The sequence below is a fragment of the Gopherus evgoodei genome, chromosome 12 (assembly GCF_007399415.2).
Source record: "Gopherus evgoodei ecotype Sinaloan lineage chromosome 12, rGopEvg1_v1.p, whole genome shotgun sequence".
NCBI classification, from domain to species: domain Eukaryota; kingdom Metazoa; phylum Chordata; order Testudines; family Testudinidae; genus Gopherus; species Gopherus evgoodei.
Window position 1 is genome coordinate 23,949,635 of NC_044333.1, and position 24,368 is coordinate 23,974,002.

At 42.1% G+C, this 24,368-nt stretch overlaps 1 protein-coding gene across 3 annotated transcripts in view; it reads right to left on the reverse strand.

Annotated features, from left to right (window-relative positions):
- CEP89 (centrosomal protein 89) overlaps positions 1 to 24,368 on the reverse strand; it is a 133,042-nt gene that overhangs the window by 81,429 nt on the left and 27,245 nt on the right. For 2 of the 3 annotated variants that reach the window (XM_030581854.1, XM_030581855.1), the window contains exons 7-12: positions 20,297 to 20,351; positions 16,411 to 16,629; positions 14,866 to 15,008; positions 11,306 to 11,356; positions 9,601 to 9,684; positions 7,627 to 7,730 (exon numbers count right to left, since the gene is read on the reverse strand). In XM_030581854.1, the coding sequence (XP_030437714.1) occupies positions 7,627 to 7,730; positions 9,601 to 9,684; positions 11,306 to 11,356; positions 14,866 to 15,008; positions 16,411 to 16,629; positions 20,297 to 20,351 (656 nt within the window). The remainder of the gene's footprint in view (positions 1 to 7,626; positions 7,731 to 9,600; positions 9,685 to 11,305; positions 11,357 to 14,865; positions 15,009 to 16,410; positions 16,630 to 20,296; positions 20,352 to 24,368) is intronic. The other variant, XM_030581856.1, reaches the window with a different exon arrangement.

The following is a 24,368-nucleotide window of genomic DNA, read 5'->3' on the forward strand; positions in this document are numbered from 1 at the left end:
TCCTCGGAATCGATCTTGGACGCATTCCTGCTGCCGTGGAACGGCCAACTGCATTATGCCTTCCCGCTGTTCCCACTGGTTCGTTACGTCCTGTTCAAATTCCGCAGGGGCGGAGCGTGCATCATCATGATCACTCCAGAGTGGTCCAGGCAGCACTGACATACCACGTTGCTCGGCCTGTCAGCCCAGACCTCATCACTCAGGGCAATGACAGGCTTCGTCACTTGGACCTGCAGCCTCTTCGCCTCACGTACCTGAGTCGGGGTGACAGGCAGCCTTCCGCCTGGTCAACGTACCGAGCCAGGTGGAAGCGTTTCCTTTACAGCTGCAGTACGCTCGATCTTGCTCCTGCTGAGGTCTCGATCCCCTCTATTTGGCCTGCCTCTGGCCTTCAGCGGCAGGATCTGGCGGTATCATCGCTGAGGATACTCTCAGCAGCCGTCCCTACCTTCCAGCAGGCTAAGATGGACGTTCAGTGTCCCACGCTCTATGGGTTCGAGGTCCCTCAAGGGCTTGGAGCGCTTGCACCCTCGGGTGCGCCGCCCAGCCCCGCCCTGGGGCCTCAACCTAGTCTTGGCCAGACGGGTCTCTGAGATCAGAGCTCTTACGAAGGTTCCACAAAGACAAGGTGCAGTTGTGACCGCACCCGGCTTTCCTCCCTAAGGTGTTTTGGCCTTTCATGTTACCCACAGCTCAACGCAATGGGCATAACCGTTGCACTCCTTGGACATCTGTGGAGTGCTCGCATTATGTTGTGCTGACAGAATCATTTCCTAAGGTGCCCCAGCTCTGCCCCGGTAGCGGGCCAAAGGGAGGGCTTGCTTGTTTTCCTCTCAGAGGATCTCATCTTGGGTGATGGCGGACATCCCCACTTGTTCTGATTTGGCTCATATTTCCCCAAGCCACATCACCGTGCATTCTACCAGGGCTCAGGCTTCATCTGCCGCCTTGCTGGCTCGTGTTTCTACCCACGAGACCTGTCGCGAAGCTCCATTGGTCCTCGGTCCTTACCTTTGCTTCGCAGTATGCCCTGGTTCAGCAGTCAAGAGAGGCTGTAGCCTCTGGCTCGGCAGTTTTATTCTGCCACATTTCACTCCGACCCCACCGCCTTTGTAAGGCTTGGGATTCACCTAACTGGAATGGATATGAGCAATCACTCGAAGAAGAAAAGACGGTTACTCACCTTTGTAACTGTTGTTCTTCGAGATGTGTTGCTCATATCCATTCCGCACCCGCCCTCCTTCCCCACTGTCGGAGTAGCCGGCAAGAAGGAACTGAGGAGCGGGTGGGCCGGCAGGAGTATATATGGAGCGCCATGGTGGCGCCACTCTAGGGGGCGACCTGCCGGCCCACTGAGTTGCTAGGGTAAAAGTTTTCCGACGAATGTGCACGCGCGGCGCGTACACCTAACTGGAATGGATATGAGCAACACATCTCGAAGAACAACAGTTACAAAGGTGAGTAACCGTCTTTTCAAGAAGCTTACTGAAGATAATGACTGAACCCAGATTACTTTAGGTTATTAGAGTGAAATTATTACATTACAATGTCATTTTCATATGAAATACCTCCTTAAAAGTAGGTTTTACTTTCTAGAATGTTGAAAACAAAATATGAATGAAGAGGGAAATGCAATGACAATGCAGAAAAAAAGATGTGTATGTGGATGGCAATTTCCTGCATATCCCTGAAAGACCTTATTGAATTAAATTTAAGTATCTTTGGGGTCCATAGTTTGGGGTATTATTGTGGTCTGGGATTGTATGTACACTCTCAAAGTAGATGTGATAGATGCGTGACCTGCGGGCTCAGAGGACTATATTGAACAGTGTGCCAGACAAGAATGGACTCTTGGAAGAAAACACGGTAAGTGGTTTTCCTGGGGAATATCTAGGGGGAGGTGAATGCAAATTCCCCACACTCACCACGATTATGCAGAAACCCTGGTTTTGAAGCTATGCCTCTGAGGAATGAGCCATTGTCTGCTGTTCACTGATTACATGAGGCCATGATCAATGGCCCAAGCTGTATAAAGGAAAGACTGACCTATTCGTGATTGTTCTTGTTCAGAATCTGAAACAGTTATGAACTTGTAATCACAGGAAAACCCAGCTATGGGTTTTGAAGGACTGACATCTACCAGAGCCTGAGGTTAGAGTTGGTGTGATTTCTGGTAAGCTTTTCAGCATGCAGTTCTTTTATTGTTTTAAAGTTTTCTCAGTAATGCTTTCCCCTTAAGAATAAATGTTTAGTGAGAGTTATGTGGGAGCTTGCTGGTGCCCCTGAGGGACCACAGAGTGGGTATAAAGGTGCAGTTGCCCTGAACTGTGATCATGTATATTTGAATTAAAGCCAGAGGGCTCTCATTTGTGCCAAGTGCATGAAGGAGGGGATAGCCAAATGCTTAATACTAGATCACATAACATATTTCTTAGGACTTGCTAAGTCATCAGTGCACAGTTTATAGCTCTAGAAATAGTTGCCAGCACTAGTCATATAAAAGCTATTTATGGGACTCGGAAAAGAAAGCCTTCTAATCTTAGCTACCTCTAGCATACAACTGAACCTTTGCTCTATACTAGGCATTAATATAGCCTTCTAGGAAGCAAATACAAGTTTTTTTGCTGTTAGGAAAAGTCTTAGGAACTATTTGTGTTCTGATGTGATAGCCAGAAAAGTAGAGAAGTATTATCCAGGATGCAAGCAGAGATATAAGAAATGTGGACACTTCGAAGATAAATAAGATGCCGTTCATTTGTTTGTGACCACCTGATATCATATAAAACCTTGATTAAAGCAACCACCAAATCAATTAGCTTAACTTTACCCAGTCATAAGACAGAGGGCTAACAGTTATCAATGATATCAATATTAACAAAAGTTTATAGATGTGACCAAAACAAGAAAATTGTAGCCTTATCATATATAGAGTGTTGAAGTATGCACGGCTTGATAATATTGTCTTTTACAATACACAGAGTGTGCAAAATGACTATGTCAAAAAGACTATGAGTACGCAGCATCACAGGCTGTAGAAGGCCACACAGGACCTGGGTATGTAATCAAATGGCTAGACAGTATTGCTGCAGCTTCAATGCTATTGTTATTTGAGATAAACAGATAAATCAAAGCTAGGTCGGATATGTCTACACGAGGCAGTCACAATTCTGATTGCAGTGTAGATATACTCTATACTCCCATTCTTGTCTAACTATATTATATAAATGTAGTGTGAGTGTTCATTAATTTAACTGCAACATGTTTGGATTAGGTTGCTTGTGGATGCCCGAAACACATCCTGGTGGCCACTAATCATTTGACCTTAAAATATGAAGCTGGGGTCTGACCACACAAGAATGCACCAATGATCATAGCTGTCCTAAAGATTCGTACAGTTCTAATTGGCAAATTGGACAATGGTGGACAAAATCATTCTAAATCTGTGGGGAAATTTAGATAATAAAAATTGCCTCCCTCTCCCCAATATTTTGCTACTCATATGAAGGTGGGATTATGTTGCTAGCAGTTTTTTTTCCCCCAAAGACTTCTGTAATTTGGGGAACAGCCAAATCCCTTGAGATTTCTAAAGTCCCTACATTTCTGAGTCCCTGCTGTTGGGCTAGTGCACCCTTTATCTGTGGAATCTGGAGGTGGTCCAATGTTATTACTGGTGGTTCTAGGACTAAGCTCTGCCCTTCATCTCTGGCCACCAGATGAGTTCTTCCACAGCGGTAAAAACACTCCAACAACTAATCATTAGCATTAAGAAAACTTGATATAATGTATTAAATTAGCCTTAAGACAATATATGTCTATGTCTCCCTTTAGAGACAATTTATATTCTGGTCATTAACCAGACTAGTAGAGTGGCCTGAATTCAGAGAGAGCTGCTAACAGGGGGGAAAAAATTACCAGGTAAGAAATTTCTCATTTTGTTGCACAGTTTCTTTCCTTATTCATTACTAAAGGGAAGTAGCAAGAAATCCTAGAAGCAGGGAAGGAAAGGATAAGTAGATTTTTATAGTAGAATTACAGGCAGGAATGGAAGTCTCCCTCCCCTGCACCTCATTTAGCAAGAACTTCGTAAACAAAGGAGTTATGTGGGAACCAACCCAGTAGCAACTTCCTACAAAAGGATGAATCTGCAAAGGAATGGAAACTTTGCAAAGTTTTTCAGATGAGGCTCACACATTCTCCACCAGTGCCTCTAGGGACTGCTGTGTATAGTTTCCCAGATACCTAGAATGCCAACTGGTGCAGGATTTTCACATCTTGCCTATAGCAACTTCGAGACTTAGGGCCTTAGCATTTTGCATACAATGAGATGAACAGGGTACAGCTGGCATATGTACTCCACTTTACAGTTCTAGGAATGCTCATTTTATGCCACAGCCTTCAAGGACACAACAAAATGATGAGATTCCAAGAATTGTAGAAAGAGAGAATTTACTTTAAACAGAGAGGTTTCTAGAGCTATAAGAATAGTCTTTCTCTCATGAAAAAAGCAGTGTGGTTCTTGTATAGATCATCATCTCTTTTCTCCCAGCACCAAGGTTCAGTAGGGCTGATGTTATGAGTAGATTCCATCCATATCTGTTTTGAACCACGATTTGAGCTTGTTGGGGTGCTGACTGGATGGTTTTTTACACCATATTATACCACTGTCTCCTTGGATGTCAACTGCTTCTCTCTCCTTGCACTCTTCCATAGAAAACAATCTTAGGCAGTTGTTGCTAGAATAACCCCCTACCACGGCCAAGCCATTGTGGTTGTTGCCTTGTAATGACTGTAGTCACAGACTGCACTTTCAGTCTTCTATAGATGTCATAATTTCTTAGCCTATCTAGTCTTTGTCACATCTAGAATATGTTTGAAGTTTCTGCTAAAGATGCATTGTCAGTACCCATGTTTCACGCTCATAAAGTAATGTAAGTACAATGAGAATTGAATATTATCTGTCTTTACCTTTTCTAGATACTCATTTAAGCCTACAAACATTTTTATTCAGGCATGCAAATATTCTGCTGGAAGTAGCTATCTGCTTGTTGATGTCATTCATCTTCATAGCAGTTGTCATAGGTTATGATGGAACACAAGTAAGAGAAACTGTCTACTTGTTTAATGTCTCCACCATAATGTCTAGTTTAGCCTGTTTCTTGATGTTACCATTAGTTTGATGGTTTGTTCATTCTCTGGCTGTTATGTACAGGTTAGTTGCTGATTCTTGGTTGTATTCCTCCATAGGCATTATCAATATATGTCTGCAAAGTCAAGGTGACTGATAATTTGCCCCAACATTTTACAGACTCCACCAGTGCTACTAAGGGAGTTTGACAAAATGTTTTTCTACATATAGAGCAAAAAGTACTGGACTGAGTACATATCCCTGCTAACATATATCATATCAGCCGCTAACACATATTGCAGTGGTTCCCAAACTTTAACAGCCTGTGAACCCCTTTCACTAACACGTCAAGTCTCACGAACCCCCTCCTAAAAATGAATATTTCCAGGGTTTTTCTCCTATACCTAAGTATAAATTATAAAAGCAGTAATCTTGGAAATATAAAAATTGTCTTATGACATGCTTATTAGACACTATTTAGTATTAATTACTATTTATCATTGCAGTATTTTTATTACATTATGAAAAAGGCAACACTCTTCCAAGATCTCACTTTCCTAGTTTGTATCACTTTGAATAAGCCTGTTATAAGACAATGCTCCTATGTTTCATCAAGGAGTATCAGATGTGAAACAGCAGGAAGGGATTTAAGAAGCCAACTCAAAGATTTCCTCCTACACAAGCATTCAGGTCTTGAGCAGTCCAGGCAAACAGTGCATGTTACAACAAAGCTTAAACTTGTTCATAATAATTTAAAAAACAATACTAGCTGCCTATTTAATTTTAAAAACAGCAAAAAATGAAGTTTAAATCGCCTCAGTATGATAGATATGCTTTCTTTGATCTGCTTAGCTCTTGGAAGTCCAGGGGCTCCAGGCTGCTGGCCCTGTGCTGCCCAGGGTCCCTAGGGACAGCTCTGTCCACCATTAGGGAATTTTTTTCCCCGAGAACCTCCTGTAATATTTCACAAACCCCAGTTTGGGAACCACTGCCACACAGACTCTGCAGTATCTGAATAAACTTGCTGATAAAACCATATCACTTGAGTGCCTTCTAGAGTCTCTCTGTTAATGGAGTCAAAAGCCCCAGCAAACACTCCCTGAGGGGGAGAAGGGAATAGAGAAGAGATTTAACCCCTAATTTTCATCCCACTTATTTGTTAACAATATTAATTGCTGCCTTGCAAAGGACACATTTGTTTTTTTCCTTTTTGGGACCCAGACTCTCTGGGATTTGCAAGACTTCCCCTTGAGTATCCTGAGAAGCCCCCAATTTCCAGTGGGAGGAAGAAGAGCTGTGGAGGAGTCCTGCTTCTTCCCCTAGGGAGTGGAAGACCCACTTTGGTTTCTGGAGGAGGGGACAAGAAAGAGACTCTGGATCCTTTCCATGATTCCCATTACATTCCAGACTTGTTGTGAGACTTACCCCCTGAGTTGGCCAGATAATTTTTTCCTCATTTTTAGACTCTTTTACCAAAAGCTCAGAAGCTCCTGAAGAGGCTTGTTTGCATTAGAGTCCCAGTTCCTTGGGGCAGTGGAGAACTGACATGCCAGTCTGACTCTGAGCACCATACACTGGCAATGTGCAATATGAGGGTCAGCTAGCTGGGTATAGGAAGGGCACAAGTGATCCTCTGTAAAGCCTGTAAATGCTGCCTCACACATGAAACACCACTTGGATTTAAGCCAGGTGTTTGCAGGACAGTTCTGACATGCATGCCTGAGTGGGAGCAGAGAAGTCCAGAAAGTAGGTGCTGAAGCAGCAGATCCAAATGGTTATAATCGCCATGTTGCTATTTACCCAATCTGCGGGGATTTAAATTGCAACTGCACAAAACAAAAGGTTTTAAAACAAAATGGTTGGAAGAAACTGAATCGCAAACTTGTTCTACCACCAAAGACAGAAAATCTGGGTGGCCTGAGCTGAAGGGCAGAGCTTAGTCGTGGAACATCCAGCAACAACGCTGGATAGCCTCCAAATTCCATAGGTGGGGAGCATTTGTAATGAATGAGGACAGAAGCAGTGCAACAGAAATAGTCAATTCTGGTAAAGTTGAATAATTTTTTAATTAAACTTACTTTACTTGATTTTAAGATTAGTAAATTAACTGATTAAAACATTTGAGAGTTTTATAGATAAATGGTTAGTGTACAGTGTACACTGACTCTCTTCTCTTTTGGGATATGAAGTTTACTTCAAATTAGATCAAAGAGACTAAAAATCATTCTGATCTATTGTCCTAGAAAGTTCACAGATATCATGAAGATTTGTACATTGGACAGATCTTAACTAACATGTATCAAATGTATAAAATCTTTCCTACTGGTATTGAGCATTTGACATTAAGGCACTACGTTTCAAAATCAAACTCCCATTGACTTACATCGAGCCAGGATTTCACCTGTCATGTTTATATGCTCTTAAAAGTCTGTTTGTATAAGAGTAGTATAATAAGAGTACTTTTTCACTAATGCTAATAAATACAAACAAAATCCACTTGCCATTCCTTCAGGGTAATAGAACGATTTTTATTTAATTGCTGGTGCAGTTGTTCATTTTCCTTCACCAATTCTTCAACTCGTATCCTAAACTTCTTCATGTCCTCCTGAAATACAAATAAATTCACATAAAAATATTAAAATATACATATTTTGCTTCAGCCTCATGCTATAAGAAATATTTTATTAACATATCTGAGTGTATTTCTATCATGCAAGAATAGCAAGTTTACTTGACTGCCCATCATTAACTCAGTTTGTTAGTGTCAGTGCTGCTGAAGGAAGCATACCCATACCTACATTGAAAATTGCTTAACTGATTTAAATATAATTTGGTAAAAAATACATGCATTTTCTGTTTAAAAAAATAATAATAATAAAAAAAAGGTTTTGGCTTCATGTCTTATGAAATAGCCAAATTATAACCTCCTGAATAATGGAGGTTTATTGGAGTTACCAGATGATGCTATTAATTTTCATTATACTTGATTATGGAAATATATTATGGTGAATTTACAAGAACAGAGCCCTAGGTATCTTTTATTCTGCTTAACAACTTCATCCTTGTGAGGAAGAAGAATATTGAAAGATACAAGACTTTTGCTCTGAGGCTGAAATTTATTTCCTTGCAGTTGACCCAAAATATCTTCTTGTAGAGAGGAATGAACACAGCAGATGCACAGGAAAGCTTTGCAACTTGTGTCCATTGCAGAGGTGGGTTCTGTCCTCTCCCTAAATTAACCAGTCACTGTTTTCAATAGATTCAGCGGCCAAGAATTCTCCCTGAGAGTAGGATTGCCAACTTTCTGATTGCAGAAAACTGAACAACCTTGCCCCACCCACTGCTCCACCTTTTCTCCAAGGCCACATCCCTGCTCGCTCCATCCCCTCTGCCTTCATTGCTCACTCTCACTCACTCATTTTCACTGGGCCGGAGCAGGAGGTAGGGGTACAGGAGGAGGTGAGGGCTCCAGCTGGGAGTGCGGGGTCTGGGCTGGGGCCAGGGATGAGGGGTTTGGGGTGCAGGAGGGGACTCTGGGCTGGGGCCGAAGGGTTCAGAATATGGGAGGGGACTCAGGGCTAGGGTGAATGTGCAGGCTCTGAGAGCGAGTTTGGGTGTGGGAGGGGGCTCAGGGCTGGAGCAGGGGGTTGGTATGCAGGAGGGGGTGTTTGGGGTGCGGGTTCCAGGCAGCACTTAACTCAGGAGGCTTCCGGAAGCAGCCGACATGTCCCTCCAGTCCCTAGGTGCAGGGGCAGCCAGGGGGCTCTGCATGTTGCTCCCGTCCACAGGCACTGCTCCCGCAGCTCCCATTGGCTGCTGTTCCTGGCCAATGGGAACTGGTGGAGCCATTGCTCAGGGTGGCACCTGCTCTGCAGGCAGGGGCACCACGTGGAGCCCCCCGGCCACCCTTGCGCCTAGAAGTTGGAGGGACATGCCAGCTGCTTCCAGGAGCCATGCAGTCGGCTGATGCAGCCAACTGGACTTTTAACAGCCGCTGACCGGAGCCACCAGGGTCCCTTTTCGACCGGGCATTCCGGTCGAAAACCAGACACCTGGCAACCCTCCCAGAGAGGGTGGAAGAAGGCAGTGGTCACTATTAAAACCTCTGGTTTGAATAGTAGGGGCTGCAATGCAACCTTACAGTCTTCCCTATTGGTTGCAAAGGTGAATTCTTTCCTTCCCAAACTACAGTTGAGACCTCCGCACAAAGTCTATTTACTCTGGTTTTCACCCTGAAAAGGACAATTCTTGTACATCTCAATGCTCTGCCAGCTCACAAAAACAAAACAGAGAAAGCAGGCAGAAACAACAGAGGGCATAATGTGTATGCAAGCCAAAAATCAGAGCAAAGCTAGTTCTAATTTTAGGCCTCCAGCAACTTTGACAAGATCCCTTTAAGGATTTCAACAGTTTGTGATGTGTTCCTATTTATTTCCACTTTACTGTTAATTTTTTAAAATTATTTGCCAACTTGCCTCATGTGCAAGATTTAAATCCTCCTTTTCTCGCATTCTGTCTTCATATGCCAAGAGGAGAGGTGACAAGTATTTCATATCTAGCTGAAGAAAAAGACCCAATGTATTTTAATCCATGGAAATATATTCAAAAATATATTATAAATATTTTAGGTTCCTTTTTTAGTTCCATATTTAACTTTTAATGTAGTCAGATTCAAGCCAGAATTTAAGTAAAATGAATGAATACACTGAAAATGTAGAACTCCGCACAATACACAGGCCATAGATTGTGTAAAAGCTAATGAAAAGATGAATTTTTATAAGCAGAAAATAAAGGCCTGATTTTACATGATGTTGTGTGCCCCCAACTCCCATTAACTGCATCTGCAGGTGATTTCAATGGGAGTTCAAGGGACCCACTAGCTCATAGAATTCCTTATAATGAGAACTATAAAAGACACTTTACACTGATTCACAAACTCAGAACACCATTAACTTCAATGGGAAATGTGAGTGCTTAGTACGTCCCAGGAGATGGCTCAGCACTGCAAGTTCAGCCTGTGTGCTAAATTCTGACTCTCATAGGCATTTTTGTAAGTTGGAAAAGTCACAGCTGAGAAAGAACTGCTCAACTGGTGAACCTGAACCTGTCCTGGCTACCTAAAAAACAACAGGCCTCACACTCAGCAAGTCCTCCATGGTTCTGATTGTGAAGGAGTGTGGTCGATTTTAGCACATTCTCACTGAGTGAACCCCAATGCACTCACCTTGCTTGAATTATTTGTGCTCTTGGTACATTGCGCAGGTGATGGTGCAGGGATTATGCAAGCATTCACAGGCCAACTAGAATGTCCATGTTTTCCTTGGACATTATTAAGCCAAGTATTGGTAAAGTTTGATCCTGCTTAGTTTGAGATCTGACAAAACCACACACCAAGGTGCTATGGCTACAAACTAAGAGCATCTTTTTCACTATCCTGCCAAATTCTAAATTCAGGATTGAAGTCAATGAGGCTATTCATGTGTTTAAAATTAAGCACCTGCATAAATGCATTCTGGTCCATACATCTAAGAAGTTGGAGGAAGGACTTTATCTTCCATTTTTGATATTATTTAGGATTTGGCTGGAAAATTGAGACATTTTGTTATAAATATACAGATTTTATAAAATATAATTTAAGTATTTTGTTCCTCTTTTAAGATTACCAACTTTTAAAATATTGTTTTTCATAAAATTTTGCAGTTCTTCTTTAGGGAGGATATACTCTCTGCAGTAACTGGATAAAATATGCCATTTGTTGTCATTTGAGCTGTGCTTTTTTTGTAGCTCTTTAAATAATCTTAAAAATACAGTTAATCAACAGTTCCTGCAATTACATTACATATTGGACAATATCAAACAATAGCAATTTTTTCCGCTTCTCACTAATGTGTTTTTGAATGAAGGCCATAAGTCACAATAACTTTAATAGCAGATGTACATGTTTACTGCAGGGCTGAATTTTGCCCTCTATCTTAAATCATAGTATAAACATTAATAAACGCCCATCATCTCATAAATGCTAGCATGCAGTAGCTCAGCACAGTATCCAAACAATATTCTGTAGATTTAAATATTTCTGTTTCAAATTTATTTGGAAACTATACAAATTTTAGAAAAAGCTAAAATTAAATACAACAATTAACCAATATATTGTAAAGGTAAAAATACTGATTTACTTACCAGCCAGGGAGGGGGTGGTCCTTTTGCTGGCAGACTTCCAATTTTTATATTCTAAAATAATTTTAGAAAATTGGAATTCAAATTAAACTGTTTCTGCTTTTTGATTCCTCAAGCATTGTCCACTCGCAAGCCATATGACTCATAGGACTCTTTATACTCAGACATATGTTTCTAAGTAGATAATACGTATAATACTTACAGATTCACCAAAACTGAGACTTTCTATTCTTATTGACATAATGTAAAGCATAATTTAATCCAGGCTAGTTTTACTAGTAAACTCTCAATTTAATTTTCATAAATATCTTAAATTCTCAGATTGACACAGATATGTCTGAAGAGTATGGTATTATAAAAGGAACTCTAAATAGAATGTAGGAATACTGGTAAATTTTGGTGTGAAAAGAACCATAACATAAATGGTCATGGTGAGGAAACCATTTCTTTCATGAGTTTATTTTAATAAGAAAAGGATTTTAAAAATCTCTACTGAAGGCAAAGGGGTATATTTTCCACCAGAAGCACACGCATAGTTTCAATTAAGCATAAAATCAAGTAGCCGTTTTGATGTATCTGTGAAATTTATACAGCCCCCATTATCATAGTAACTGCGCATCTCACAATCTTTAACGTATTTATTCTTACAAGGTAGGAGGTACATAAGGACATAGAACTGTACGGGACTGTACTGTTCTGGATCATTGAGTCCAGTCTCCTGCTATCACAGGCTACCCTGTTGTATCATCCCATTCATAAACATTCAGGCTGCATCCTGACAGTAAATATTCTTCCCCTTTGATAGATGGAGAACTAAGGCACAGAGAAACTGGGTGATTTGCCTATATTCAGAGAGGAAGTCTGTAGTGGAGCAGGGAAGTGATCCCAGGCTTCCCAAGTCCCTGGCTAGTGCTCTAACTGCTGAGAAGGATAAATGTGAAACTTCTCTTTGCTCAGTTACCCCATGTTAACGCTTGCGTGATTTACAAAAAATAGTTGTAATTTACTTCTGATTATAAGTCTTTCCATGGTGCTCAGCACCAATCAAAGGTTCTCAAAAGGCTTTATGATTAGACATACTATCTAATTTAACCATACCAATGTCTTTCACTTTTCTAAGTATCTAAGCAATAAACGGAATTAAATGTATGCCTAGTTATACTGTGTACTGCTTAAAGTAGTAACACATTATTGTATTTATAGACTTACAGAAAAATATTGTGAATCATGACTACCATCACAGCTAGCATTAGTTTTCATTCTTGTAGTAGTCTCAGTAGAGGCCACATATTGAACAACCATTTACAAAAAAAAAAAGCTACTCATTTGTCAGAAGCTTCATATTTAAAGCTTATTATTTCCACTTTCATCTATTTGCTAGTTCCTCCTTTCAAAAGCACTGAACTCAGACCACAAATAACAAAAAACTCTTGAGGATTTTGCCGCCAGCTATAAATTATGCATTTTAAGATATATTAAAACTTAAAAGCATAGTGGATTCTAGTCATATCTTTTGAATGAAAAAAAAAGACCTAGTTGAGAAATAGTAAGAAGGATGGAAGTATCTCTAGGGAGCTAAGGTGTAGGATTTACTGTCAAGAAGAATTAGCAGGTAGCAAGGTGGTTCTGCTGCAAAATGGCCTTTACCTCTTCTGTAAAAAGCTTAGTGAATAGATGTCTGAATCATAGTTCAATGAGCTTTCCAGCATTTGCAAAAGATTAGTTGATAAAGGAGAAGTATCTGAACAAGAAATGCCAGCAAGCATATAATTTACTGTTTCCTTAAATTAAGTATATTGAACAGCAGAGTAGCTAACCATGTCAAGTCGTTAAACTGGATAATATTTTTTAAATGCAGACTTTTTTTTTTCAGCCCAAAAGACTTCTTGTATCAACATTTTCTTTGTAAATCAGGGTTATGTAACTATTCGGATCTTACATTCATATGTTTCAAAAGAAAGAATAGATGACATTTGACCTGGAATTTAAATGTGAATCTCTACTCAGCCAATCCATCCTTTCTACAGCTAGTACAATAAAGTGGGCAGGAGGTAGTGCCAAAGTAACATCTTACTTGCAGAGAACTAGGTCTTAAGAGGGAGGAAGGGAGCAAAATCCTTCTAAGTCTCAGAGGAGATCTTGAGCCCTCTAATGCTTGAAGGTCTGGGAGGAGAAGGAAAGAGAGGTACAGTGTTTGGTTTGGTTTTATACTGCCTGTCTGGAGTTTACAAATTGTTAGGATGGATGAAGGAAATAGACTGTGACTTGAAGCCTAGAAATAAACTAGAAATAAAGAAAAAACATTTGTTGCTTAGTCTTGGCTTCCTTTGAAATTTCTCTCCAGCTGTTCAGGCCCTGGTCCTGCCAAAAATTCAACAGGGATTTTTTAAAATCTGTTCTTCCTACAGTAGGTAATTTGGTGATACACTTATCATTACTAATTAAGGCCTCCCTATCCTGCAATCTTATCTGTGCAGGCAGATCCTTATATCTGTGCTGAGTCCCAATGAAGTCAGTGAGGCTCTGCACATGGGGCTACTGGCATGGATCTGATTGCAGTACAGGGGCCAAATGACTGAAGTTAATTGGTCTACTTATATGTTTAAGGAGTATTCACAAGGTTTTGTGGGATCAGGCTTTCAGTAACTGATTTATACACTCCCTACATTACAGATTGGAGATATTAAAAATAAAAATGCATTGTTCCCCTTTTTCCATGAATTGTACTATGTATTGGGGAAAGTAATCTCTTGTACCTAAGTGATGGCTGCATACTATACAGTTTCTGAAATGATAGAACAAATGAAGCAGACAGATAACACAGTATTTCTGTGCACTAGGGCTGCCCAGAGGCACTTCAGCGGTGGGTCTGAGAGCGGAAGGACCTCCCACCGCCAAATTGCTCCAGAAGAAGCTCCAGGGCCCCCCAAAAACTCTCGTGGGGGCCCCTGTGGGACCCACGGCAAATTGCCCCACTTCCCCCCCCCCCCCCGCAGACAGCCCTGCTGTGCACAGGAAAAAATTAACTTTGATAGCTGAATAGTCTCATTACAGTAATGTCAGATGATGTGACTATAGGACATTTATCTCTCATTTTTCTGGAAACCACATAAAAACATGAAAAATACGTTGGTGTATCACCTAGCTGCCTAGATACTAAAGTAGGGGTAGGCAATCTATGGTATGTGTGCCTAAGGCAGCACACGAGCTGATTTTCAGTGGTGCTCACACTGCCCGGGTCCTGGCCCCCGGTCCGGGAGCTCTGTAATTTAATTTAATTTTAAATTAAGTTTCTTAAACATTTTAAAAAACCTTATTTACTTTACATACAACAATAGTTTAGTTATATATTATAGACTTATAGAAAGAGACCTTCTAAAAAAGTTAAAATGTATTACTGGCACGCGAAACCTTAAATTAGAGTGAATAAATGAAGACTCGGCACACCACTGCTGAAAGGTTGCTGACCCCTGTGCTAAAGCGATCTATAGGTATGCAGATCCTTAAAATCTACCAAAACCCCCAAATATTTCTTTGCAAGCAACAGTAACCAGGAATATTACCTCATCTTGGGACAATGGCCTGAATTTGGTTTGATAGCGACTCAATTCCACATTCAAACGATGGACAGTCATTTTCAAACTATCATTTTCATCTACCAGTTCCTGAGCTTGTTGTCTCAATGAAAGCAGTTCTGCAACTTCCTCTATATTTAAAAAAAATAAAACCAAATCACAACAGTCTGACAAACACATGACACCTGCATATTAACTTAGCTGTCAAAATTCCCTAATCAGAAACGGAAAAATTACAGGATAAATAACTTCTATTGACGAATTAGTAACCACACAAAAATTATTAAACTCCGAATAAGAAAAAACAAAAGGAAGAGCCATTTCATGTGTTCTGTGGCATAATAACTAGTTAGTTAAGGGTCACATAAAAACATTAGCATTCCTACATTTAATACTTATTTCTATCAAACAGTTTAAATAACTTAATTTATAAACTATTATTGTATGACAAATGTGGGTTTTGACTTCTGCACTCTAGGTAAACATTTCCAAACTATATTTCTATATCTTGTATGCTAAAAATGACATGGATGTGGAACAAAGAAGAAATATGCAGTGCCTGTTTTAAAAAATAGTGGAGGATGGCTTTATTAGTTTCAAGTAATGGAAGTGAATGCCTTCTCTTACCCAAAAGGAGACTTTATTTCAGTGGAGTCCTATGCACCAAAAAGACTACAAAGAAAATGAAAACATGCTGTTTTTCTACTGAGGGGAACTCCATTTGTACCACATACTGCAAAATCAGTATTAAAATTCCAATAGATTATGTGTTTAAGAAACATGCAAAGCGCTGCAGAAGAGTCCAATCTTGCTCCCATTCCACTAAATGGGAATTTTACTCCTGATTGCAATGGACTGGGCCAAAGTCTGAATCACCAATACCAGGACTGCCAAGGTGTTAACATGATTTAGTTAAAGTTGCAACGGAGAGGGACTGCTAGTGGAATTAAATTTTAACAGAATTAATTTTACTTAGCAACATATTCTGTTGGCCTTCTCCTTCAATGGCCAAAGGCCTGCAAACAGATATAAAGCATTATTACAGCTTCTGCTTATTGCAGATTCTCCTTTAGCTCAAGTAGTAGAGCTACCATATTGCTTTGGGATGCAGGGATTCTCAGCTACAGTGACTTTCTCACAAACTTAAAAAAAACCAAAACACCTCACCATTCAGTGGACTAAAAAGATGCAAGGGACTCAAAAAAGACTTTCTTAATGTCTTCTGATGCATTGCTAAGGGACTTCCAAGGTGCCACTCCAGCACTGAAGTTTTTGTGGGATTTTGAGACATCAAGTTCACCTGCAGATTTATTAGACTAATTATGACCAAGACTTATTTAGCATTCCATAAGCTATTTAAAGAACAGAGCTGATTATATTCTGTTACCCTTGGAGAATTATTTCTGTCTGGATATATGCTGAGGTCACCTAATGTGGGGACTCAATTATTGAGGGGACAGATTCTGAGTGAGTTAGAAAATAAAGCAAGATATAGTTCCCTTCAATAAAAGATACTCTAAAGTTGTATCCCACCTTCCTTATGTGAACTCTCTGCAGCTTTTCTACATTTTTTATTTTCTTTTTCCAGTGTCTTAAGTTTTAACTGTAGTTCCTTTATTTGTTGTTTTAGTTCCTCAAGTTGTAGGGCCATAGTCTGATTTGCATTGATTAGAGACCAATTTTCTTGTTTTAGTTCTTGGAACTTCTCTTTAGTTTTCGCCATCTGTCCTTGTCTTGTCCGAACAGATACATCTACAGATGATAGAGAAAACATGTTATAAAACATACAGTATTCACATGGTATTCAGACTTTTCTACATTATTAGCTCTAAGAGAGGGAAAAATAATATCAGTCTTTTCACAAATTACTAGCATTCTATTATGGAAAAATAAGTATAGCTGGTAGAATAAGAGTACACTAAGCTAGAATGCACGTTAAATTATTTTAAGGAAAGGATCTGTAGGACACACATCAAAACATGGCACTGATGAGCCTGTGGGGCCAAGAGGGACAAAAAACTATGGAGTGAGGAAGGGTGTTGCGTAAAAGGATCATCACCTCTGCTCAAGTGCTTCCAGTTACAACCAGTGAAGGTAGTAGCAGGCTTCCCCCACCCCCAGTATATCTGCTGAGGTGAGCAGGCCAAACCTGCTGCTCTCTTCTCCTGCTACAGGTAGAGTCCTCTGTTGGGATGGTGTTGGAGGCTCCCCTCCACACCCCAGACAACTGGTCTTCTAGTTATAAGGTGGTAATTAGAGATATACCAATCTCCTAGAACTGGAAGGGACCTTGAAAGATCATTGAGGCCAGCCCCCTGCCTTCACTAGCAGGACCAATTTTTGCCCCAGATCCCTAAGTGGCCCCCTCAAGCACTGAACTCACAACTCTGGGTTTAGCAGGCCAATACTCAAACCACTGAGCTATCCCTCCCCCCACATTTTTGGGAAGCATGAGGTCGTTCATACCCTGCAGAGCTACAGTTTCAGGCTGTCTGCAGAATCAGGCAGGTATCACTGCATCAGTTATACTTTGATCACGTTTTCAAACTTTTCTCTGTAGCCATATGAGTTAGAAAACTTGCTTTTTAAAAAAATGAAAGTTGAGAGTCTATCCCCACCAACAGACTCCAGGAGCTGGAGTCCTAGGTATAAGAGGCTGGGGCCTACGGTGCCTATGCCTGAATCCAGCTCTGCTTAGGCCAACTGTAGAAGGAGGCTTCAGGAGTATAGATATACATTCCAAGAGCTGCTTAGGGAACCTGGAGTTATTATCTATATCTGTCTAGATATCAGATAGCTATAATATAGTGGTCTCCAACCTTTTTACACATAAGATCACTTTTAGAATTTAAGTGCAACCCAGGATCTACCCTGCCCCTTCCTCGAGGCCCCTCCACTTCCCCTGAAACTCCACCTCGCTCACTCCATCCCCCCTCCTCTATCCCTTGCTTTCCCCCCCACACCCACTTTCACTGGGTTGGGACAGTGGTTGGGAGAGGGTGCGGGCTCTGGGTTGGGACCGAGGGGTTCAGAGCGTGGGAGGGGGCTCCGGACTGAGCCTGGGGCAGAGGGCTTTGGTGCAGGAGGGGGCTCCAGGCTGGGGCAGAATGTTGGGGTGTAGGAGGGGCTACAGGGTGCTGGCTCCAGGAGAGGGTTCAGGGCTGGGGCAGGGGGTTGGTGTGCAGAAGTAGGTTCAGGATGCAGGAGGGGGCATGGGGTGATGGCTCTGGGAGGGGGCTCAGGGCTGGGGTGAGTCTTGGGGTAAAGGAGGGGCTGAGGAGTGCAAGCTCTGGGAGGAAGTTTAGGTTTAGGGGAGGCTCAGGCTGGGGCAGAGTGTTGGGGTGCAGAAGGGGGCATGGGGTGTTGGCTCTGGGAGGGAGTTTGGGTGCAAGAGAGGGCTCAGGGCTCGGACACAGTGTGGGGGTGCAGGAGGCGGTATGGGGTACTGGCTCTAGAAGGGGGGTCAGGGCTGGGATGCAGGAAGGGGTATAGAGTGGTGGCTCTGGGAAGGGCTTAGGGCTGGGGGTTGGGGTGTGGTCTCCCGCCATGTGGCACTTATCTCAAATGGCTCCTAGTTGGTGGTGCAATGGGGCTAAGGCAGGCTCCCTGCCTGCCAAGGCCCCTCGCCGCTCTCGGAAGGGGCCAACGTGCCCCTGTGGCACCTGTTCGGGGGGGGCCGCAGTTCCCCATTCCCAACCAATAGGAGCTGCGGGGGCGATGCCTGCAGAGAGGAATAGCATGTGGAGCCACATGCCCCTCTGTCCCCTAACCAGGGGCTCCTTCCGAGAGCAGCGGGGGACAGGAGCAGGCAGGGAGCCCGCCTTAGCAGCAGCCCAGCTGCACTGCCGGCCTTTAAGTGCCCGGAGGTTGTCATCGACTGGGGAGAGTCTCCAGGATCAACCAGTCGATCGCAATCTACAGGTTGGTGACCACTGCTATATCAAAACACAAGAGGCGTGTCTATATTACACCCAGTTTATCTAGTATTGGGTGTGTTGGGAGTTGTTAACCTTCTCACATGGCACATGCAAGTGTGACGGCATAACAGCTTTTTATACAGGAAAAACCTTTGAAAGGAAACAAAAAAAAAATCATAAATTTGAACATGCGTAAATATACCATAGACACCTCTTTAGGAGATCCACGGAGCTGTGCCTGGAATTGCTGGTTAGATGCAACAATCCATAGACTTGGCAATAGCTGAAGGCAATGCCATGTGTGGATGTATTGCATCACTGCAATTTACACCACTTCAGTCACATTGGTGCAAGCAGCACTGGTAAAATTCTCAAGTGTACACAAAACTTAGGTGACTGGGGAGAAGGGGAAGGATAAATGTTACAATATTGCCTTTCATTCAGATCTCCTAGAGTATGTCAGAAAGATGAAGATTCCCAAGACTCATGAGGTAAATAATAATGCTTAGGTATTATGAATTTCTTTAATTCCAAGTTCCTTCCTCCATATTTCACTATTGGCTTTATAGTCTGTTAATGGCTATTTCTGTACCTGACCTCTCACTGGGAAGTCTGGCAAATATCATGCTTTATACCTGACACCTACAATGACTCTTCAATTTATTAGAGCAACAAGGGGGGGTGAGGCAACATATTTTATTGGACCAACTTCTGCTGGTGAGAGACAAGCTTTTGAGCTACACAGAGCTCTTCTTTAGGTTTGAGAAAGGTATTAAGAGTGTCACACCTAAATACAAGATCAAATAGATAGTTTAGCATAAGTAGTTAACACATAATCTAAAACACCATTCAAGGTGAAGTGGCCTGTTAACACCTTTGGAGACATAGGCCAAAAAGAGGGGTTAGTGGGTTACAGATTACTGTAACAAACATAAATCCAGTGTCTTTATTAATACCATTATTTTTAGTGTCCAGCAAAGCTTTGAATTCAAGCTCCAAATCTCATCTTTTGAAAGTGTTGTGCAAGTTTCCTTTGGGGATGAGGACTGATAGGTCAGATACAGAGTGATCACTTTGTGAAAAGCTCTATGTAGCTCGAAAATTTGTCTCTCACCAACAGAAGTTTGTCCAAAAAGAGGTATTACGTCACCCACCTTGTCTTTCTCCTACCTGGGACTGACACGGCTACAACAATAATCTTTAATTTATTAGCAGACATGCTATGAAAAGAAATTCCCTTCAGTGCCTATGATTATTACCTAAATTAATCATATTCAGCCAAAATGCATTCACATTTGGAAAATAAAAACAAATATAAATAATTCATGTGAAGAAAAGCCTGGAGTTACTGCTTTTGTACATGTCACTGAGTATTCAACCTTTTCTATCTCTTGTACCTCAAATATATAACTTTTGCTTTCTGTGTAAAAGCAGAAAAATGTATTAATGTACTTTATTCTAAATCTTTCACTTTAGGTATTATGTCAAAAACAGAGTAGTACCTGGGGATGGTGGAGGCTTTTCGCTTAGTGGATTTTCAACTGCCAGTTTTTGCTCCTAGCAAATAAACAAAATAATCTGAGATAATTTGCTTTAACAGTTATCCTTTTCTATTTTAACAACCTCACCACCAACACAGAAACTACACTATTTATCAAACATTTAAGATCTAAGTTTTATCATTACAATTTTGTAGCCCTTAGTCTCTTTGTATGTAATGAATATTTTGTCTCATTAAACGGATGACAAAAGAAACTATAAGTATAAAGGAGGAGTGTGCTCTTTTAGATAGAAACAGACTCTGTTGTTGCCTCCATTACCCCTGCTGCAAGTCAGTTTACTATCTCTGTGCATCAGTTTACCTATTTGTAAAACTAAGTATTAGCAGTGCTTGGCTAGTTAGGCTGAGGTATAGCCACTTATACATTTCTCCTCACTACTTGATTGATAAAAGAAAGGGGGGGGTTGTTTGTTTTTTAAGAAAAAGAGGAGAGAAACAATGGTTACTTAGAATAGTGGCTACAGTCCTTTGAGATTACTGCCTACATTAATACAATCTGTGCATGATGCACATGCCTTGGACTCAAAACTAACAATTTTCTAGACGACAGTGTCTGATGGCCCACTGACTTCAAAGGAGTTGAGAGCACTCAGCATCTATGAGGATTAGAACCTAACTTACATTGATCTGTGGTAGTGTAAGTAATTTGTATCTAGCTATAAACAAATATTTCATTATATACAACCTGTCCACCTAGATAATTATACAGCGACCACACTGTAGTATCTGAGCACTTAAATTACAAAGAAAGCAATGCTAAAGGCCAGCTTCTATCCACAGTCACCTGGTAAAATGCTATTTACTGGCAAAATCTGTGAGAGTTCCCACCTCCTTCATACCTCACAAAGTAGTAAGTAGCCAGCTGTTTCACTCATTTCTGGCCACCTACACAGATCTTTCCAACTGTGTAAATTGCATTATAGTCAATTTGCTAAGGCAATTAGAAATGGAAACCGCTTCCAAACTAGGGATATTTTTCAGATGAGAAGGAAGACTAAATATGTTAAACTTTTTAATTGTTGATAGAGACTAATGGTTTATTTGCTCATTTAAATATCAGTATAATACTTAAAAGTGTATAAATGAAAGTGTAGTGTCAAGGCATACAGTTGGGTTTTTCTGTCATATGACAGCCATCTAGAGTCCTCTAGTGGCTATTATAAATTGGTTTCACTGTACTCTGAGTGGAGAACTCTTATACAGGAAAGAGAAGGAAGCTAAAAACTCTGAATTTGTTTCCCTTAATCAACAAAGTGCTGGTGAAGGTACAAGAGCCTCACAAAGTCGTGCTGTGATCCTGTCAAGCAAAGCAGAATAGGGCTGGATCGAGAGACTGCCTTTGGATTCTGCAGGAATAACAGTTACTTACCCTAGGGTATGTCTACGCTACGGGATTATTTCGATTTTACATAAACCGGTTTTGTAAAACAGATTGTATAAAGTCGAGTGCACGCAGCCACACTAAGCACATTAATTCGGCAGTGTGCGTCCATGTACCGAGGCGAGCGTCCATTTCCGGAGCGATGCACTGTGGGTAGCTATCCCGTAGCTATCCCATAGTTCCCGCAGTCTCCCCCACCCATTGGAATTCTGGGTTGAGATTCCAGTGCCTGATGGGGCAAAAAACATTGTCGCTGGTGGTTCTGGGTACAGCCTCACCCCTCCCTCCATGAAAGCAGCAGACAACCGTTTCGCACCTTTTTTCCTGGGTGAACTGTGCAAATGCCATAGCACAGCAAGCATGGACCCTGCTCAGATCAAGACTGCAATTGTGGACGTTGTAAACACCTCGTGCATTCTCGTGCAGTCTGTGCTGAACCAGGACCTGCAAAGCCAGGCAAGGAGGCGGAGGCTACGGCAGAGCAGCGACGAGAGTGATGAGGAGATGGACACAGAATTCTCTTAAACCGCGGGCTCCTGCGCTTTGGAGATCCTGCTGGTAATGGGGCAGGTTCTAGCCACTGAACGCCGATTTTGGGCCCGGGAAACAAGCACAGATTGGTGGGACCACATAGTTTTGTGGGTTTGGGATGATTCGCAGTGGCTGCAAAACTTTCGCATGCGTAAGGGCACTTTCATGGAACTTTGTGACTTGCTTTCCCCTGCCCTGAAACGCCAGAATACCAAGATGAGAGCAGCCCTCACAGTTGAGAAGCGGGTGGCAATAGCCCTCTGGAAGCTTGCAACGCCAGACAGCTACCGGTCAGTCGGGAATCAATCTGGAGTGGGAAAATCTATTGTGGGGGCTGCTGTGATGCAAGTAGCCAAAGCAATCATTAAGCTGCTGCTACGAAAGGTTGTGACTCTGGGAAATGTACAGATCATAGTGGATGGCTTTGCTGTAATGGGATTCCTTAACTGTGGGGGGGCGATAGATGGAACCCATATCCCTATCTTGGCACCGGAGCACCAGGGCACCCAGTACGTAAATCGCAAGGGTACTTTTCCATGGTGCTGCAAGCACTGGTGGATCACAAGGGACATTTCACCAACAGCCACGTGGGGTGGCCAGGAAGGGTTCATGATGCTTGCGTCTTCAGGAACACTACTCTGTTTAAACAGCTGCAGCAAGGGAATTACTTCCCAGACCAGAAAATAACAGTTGGGGATGTTGAAATGCCTGTAGTTATCCTGGGTGACCCAGCCTACCCCTTGATGCCATGGCTCATGAAGCCATACACAGGCACCCTGGACAGTAGTCAGCAGCTGTTCAACTACAGGCTGAGCAAGTGCAGAATGGTGGCAGAATGTGCATTTGGCCGTTTAAAGGCACGCTGGCGCATATTACTGACTCGCTCAGACCTCAGCCAAACCAATGTCCCCTTTGTTATTGCTGCTTGCTGTGTGCTCCACAATTTCTGTCAGAGTAAGGGGGAGACCTTTATGCGGGGTGGGAGGCTGAGGCAAATCAGCTGGCCGCTGATTACACACAGCCAGACACCAGGGCGATTAGAAGAGCACACCAGGAAGCGGTGCACATCAAAGAAGCTTTGAAAACGAGTTTCATCATGGGCCAGGGTACGGTGTGACTGTTGTGTTTGTTTCCCCTTGATGACCCCCCCCCGATTGACTCATTCCCTGTAAGCAACCCACCCTCCCCCTTTGATTACAGCTTGCTTAAGGAAATAAAGTCACTATCGTTTAAAAATCACGTATTCTTTATAAAAAGAGGCAGAGAACTGACAAGGTAGCCCGGGTGTGGTTTGGGAGGAGGATAGGAGGGAAGGAAAAGGTTACTAAAAAAATTTCAAAGTAATGACAGTCTTTTGGTTGGGCTGTCCAAGGGGATGGAGTGGGCGGGTGCACGAAGCCTTCCGCCACACATTCTTATACATCTGGGTGAGGAAGATATGGAACATGGTGAGGGGTGAAGGTGGTTACACAGGCTGCAGCGGCACTCTGTGACCCTGCTGCTGTTCCTGAAGTTCCACCAGACGTCGGAGGATGTCAGTTTGATCACGTAGCAGCCCCAGCATTGCATTCCGCCACCGCTGATCTTCCTGCCTACACCTCTTGATCTTCCTGCTGCCACCTCTCATCTTGAGCGTCCCTCCTCTCCTCATGTTGGTCCCTCCTGTCCTCACGTTCACTGGCATCTTTCCTGTAATTTGATACCACATCCTTCCACTCATTCAGATGAACTCTTTCATTGCGGGTCACTTCCATGATTTCCGAGAACATTTTGTCTCGAGTCTTTTTTTTTCCGCCGCCTTATCTGAGATAGCCTTTGGGATGGAGTAGGGAGGCTTGAAAAATTTGCAGCTGCATAAGGGAGGGAAAAAAGGGAGAGAAGTATTTAAAAAGATACACTTTACAGAACAATGCTTATACTCTTTCATGGTGAACAACACTATTCACTTTACATAGCACATGTGATTTCACTACAAGGTCGCATTTTGCATCTTAATATTGAGTGCCTGTGGCTCTGGTGTTAGAGATCTCACAGACGCAGGTCCGGGCAGCAGAATTCAGCTTGCATGCGGCCATGGTAAGCCATTGTCTTTCGGCTTCTG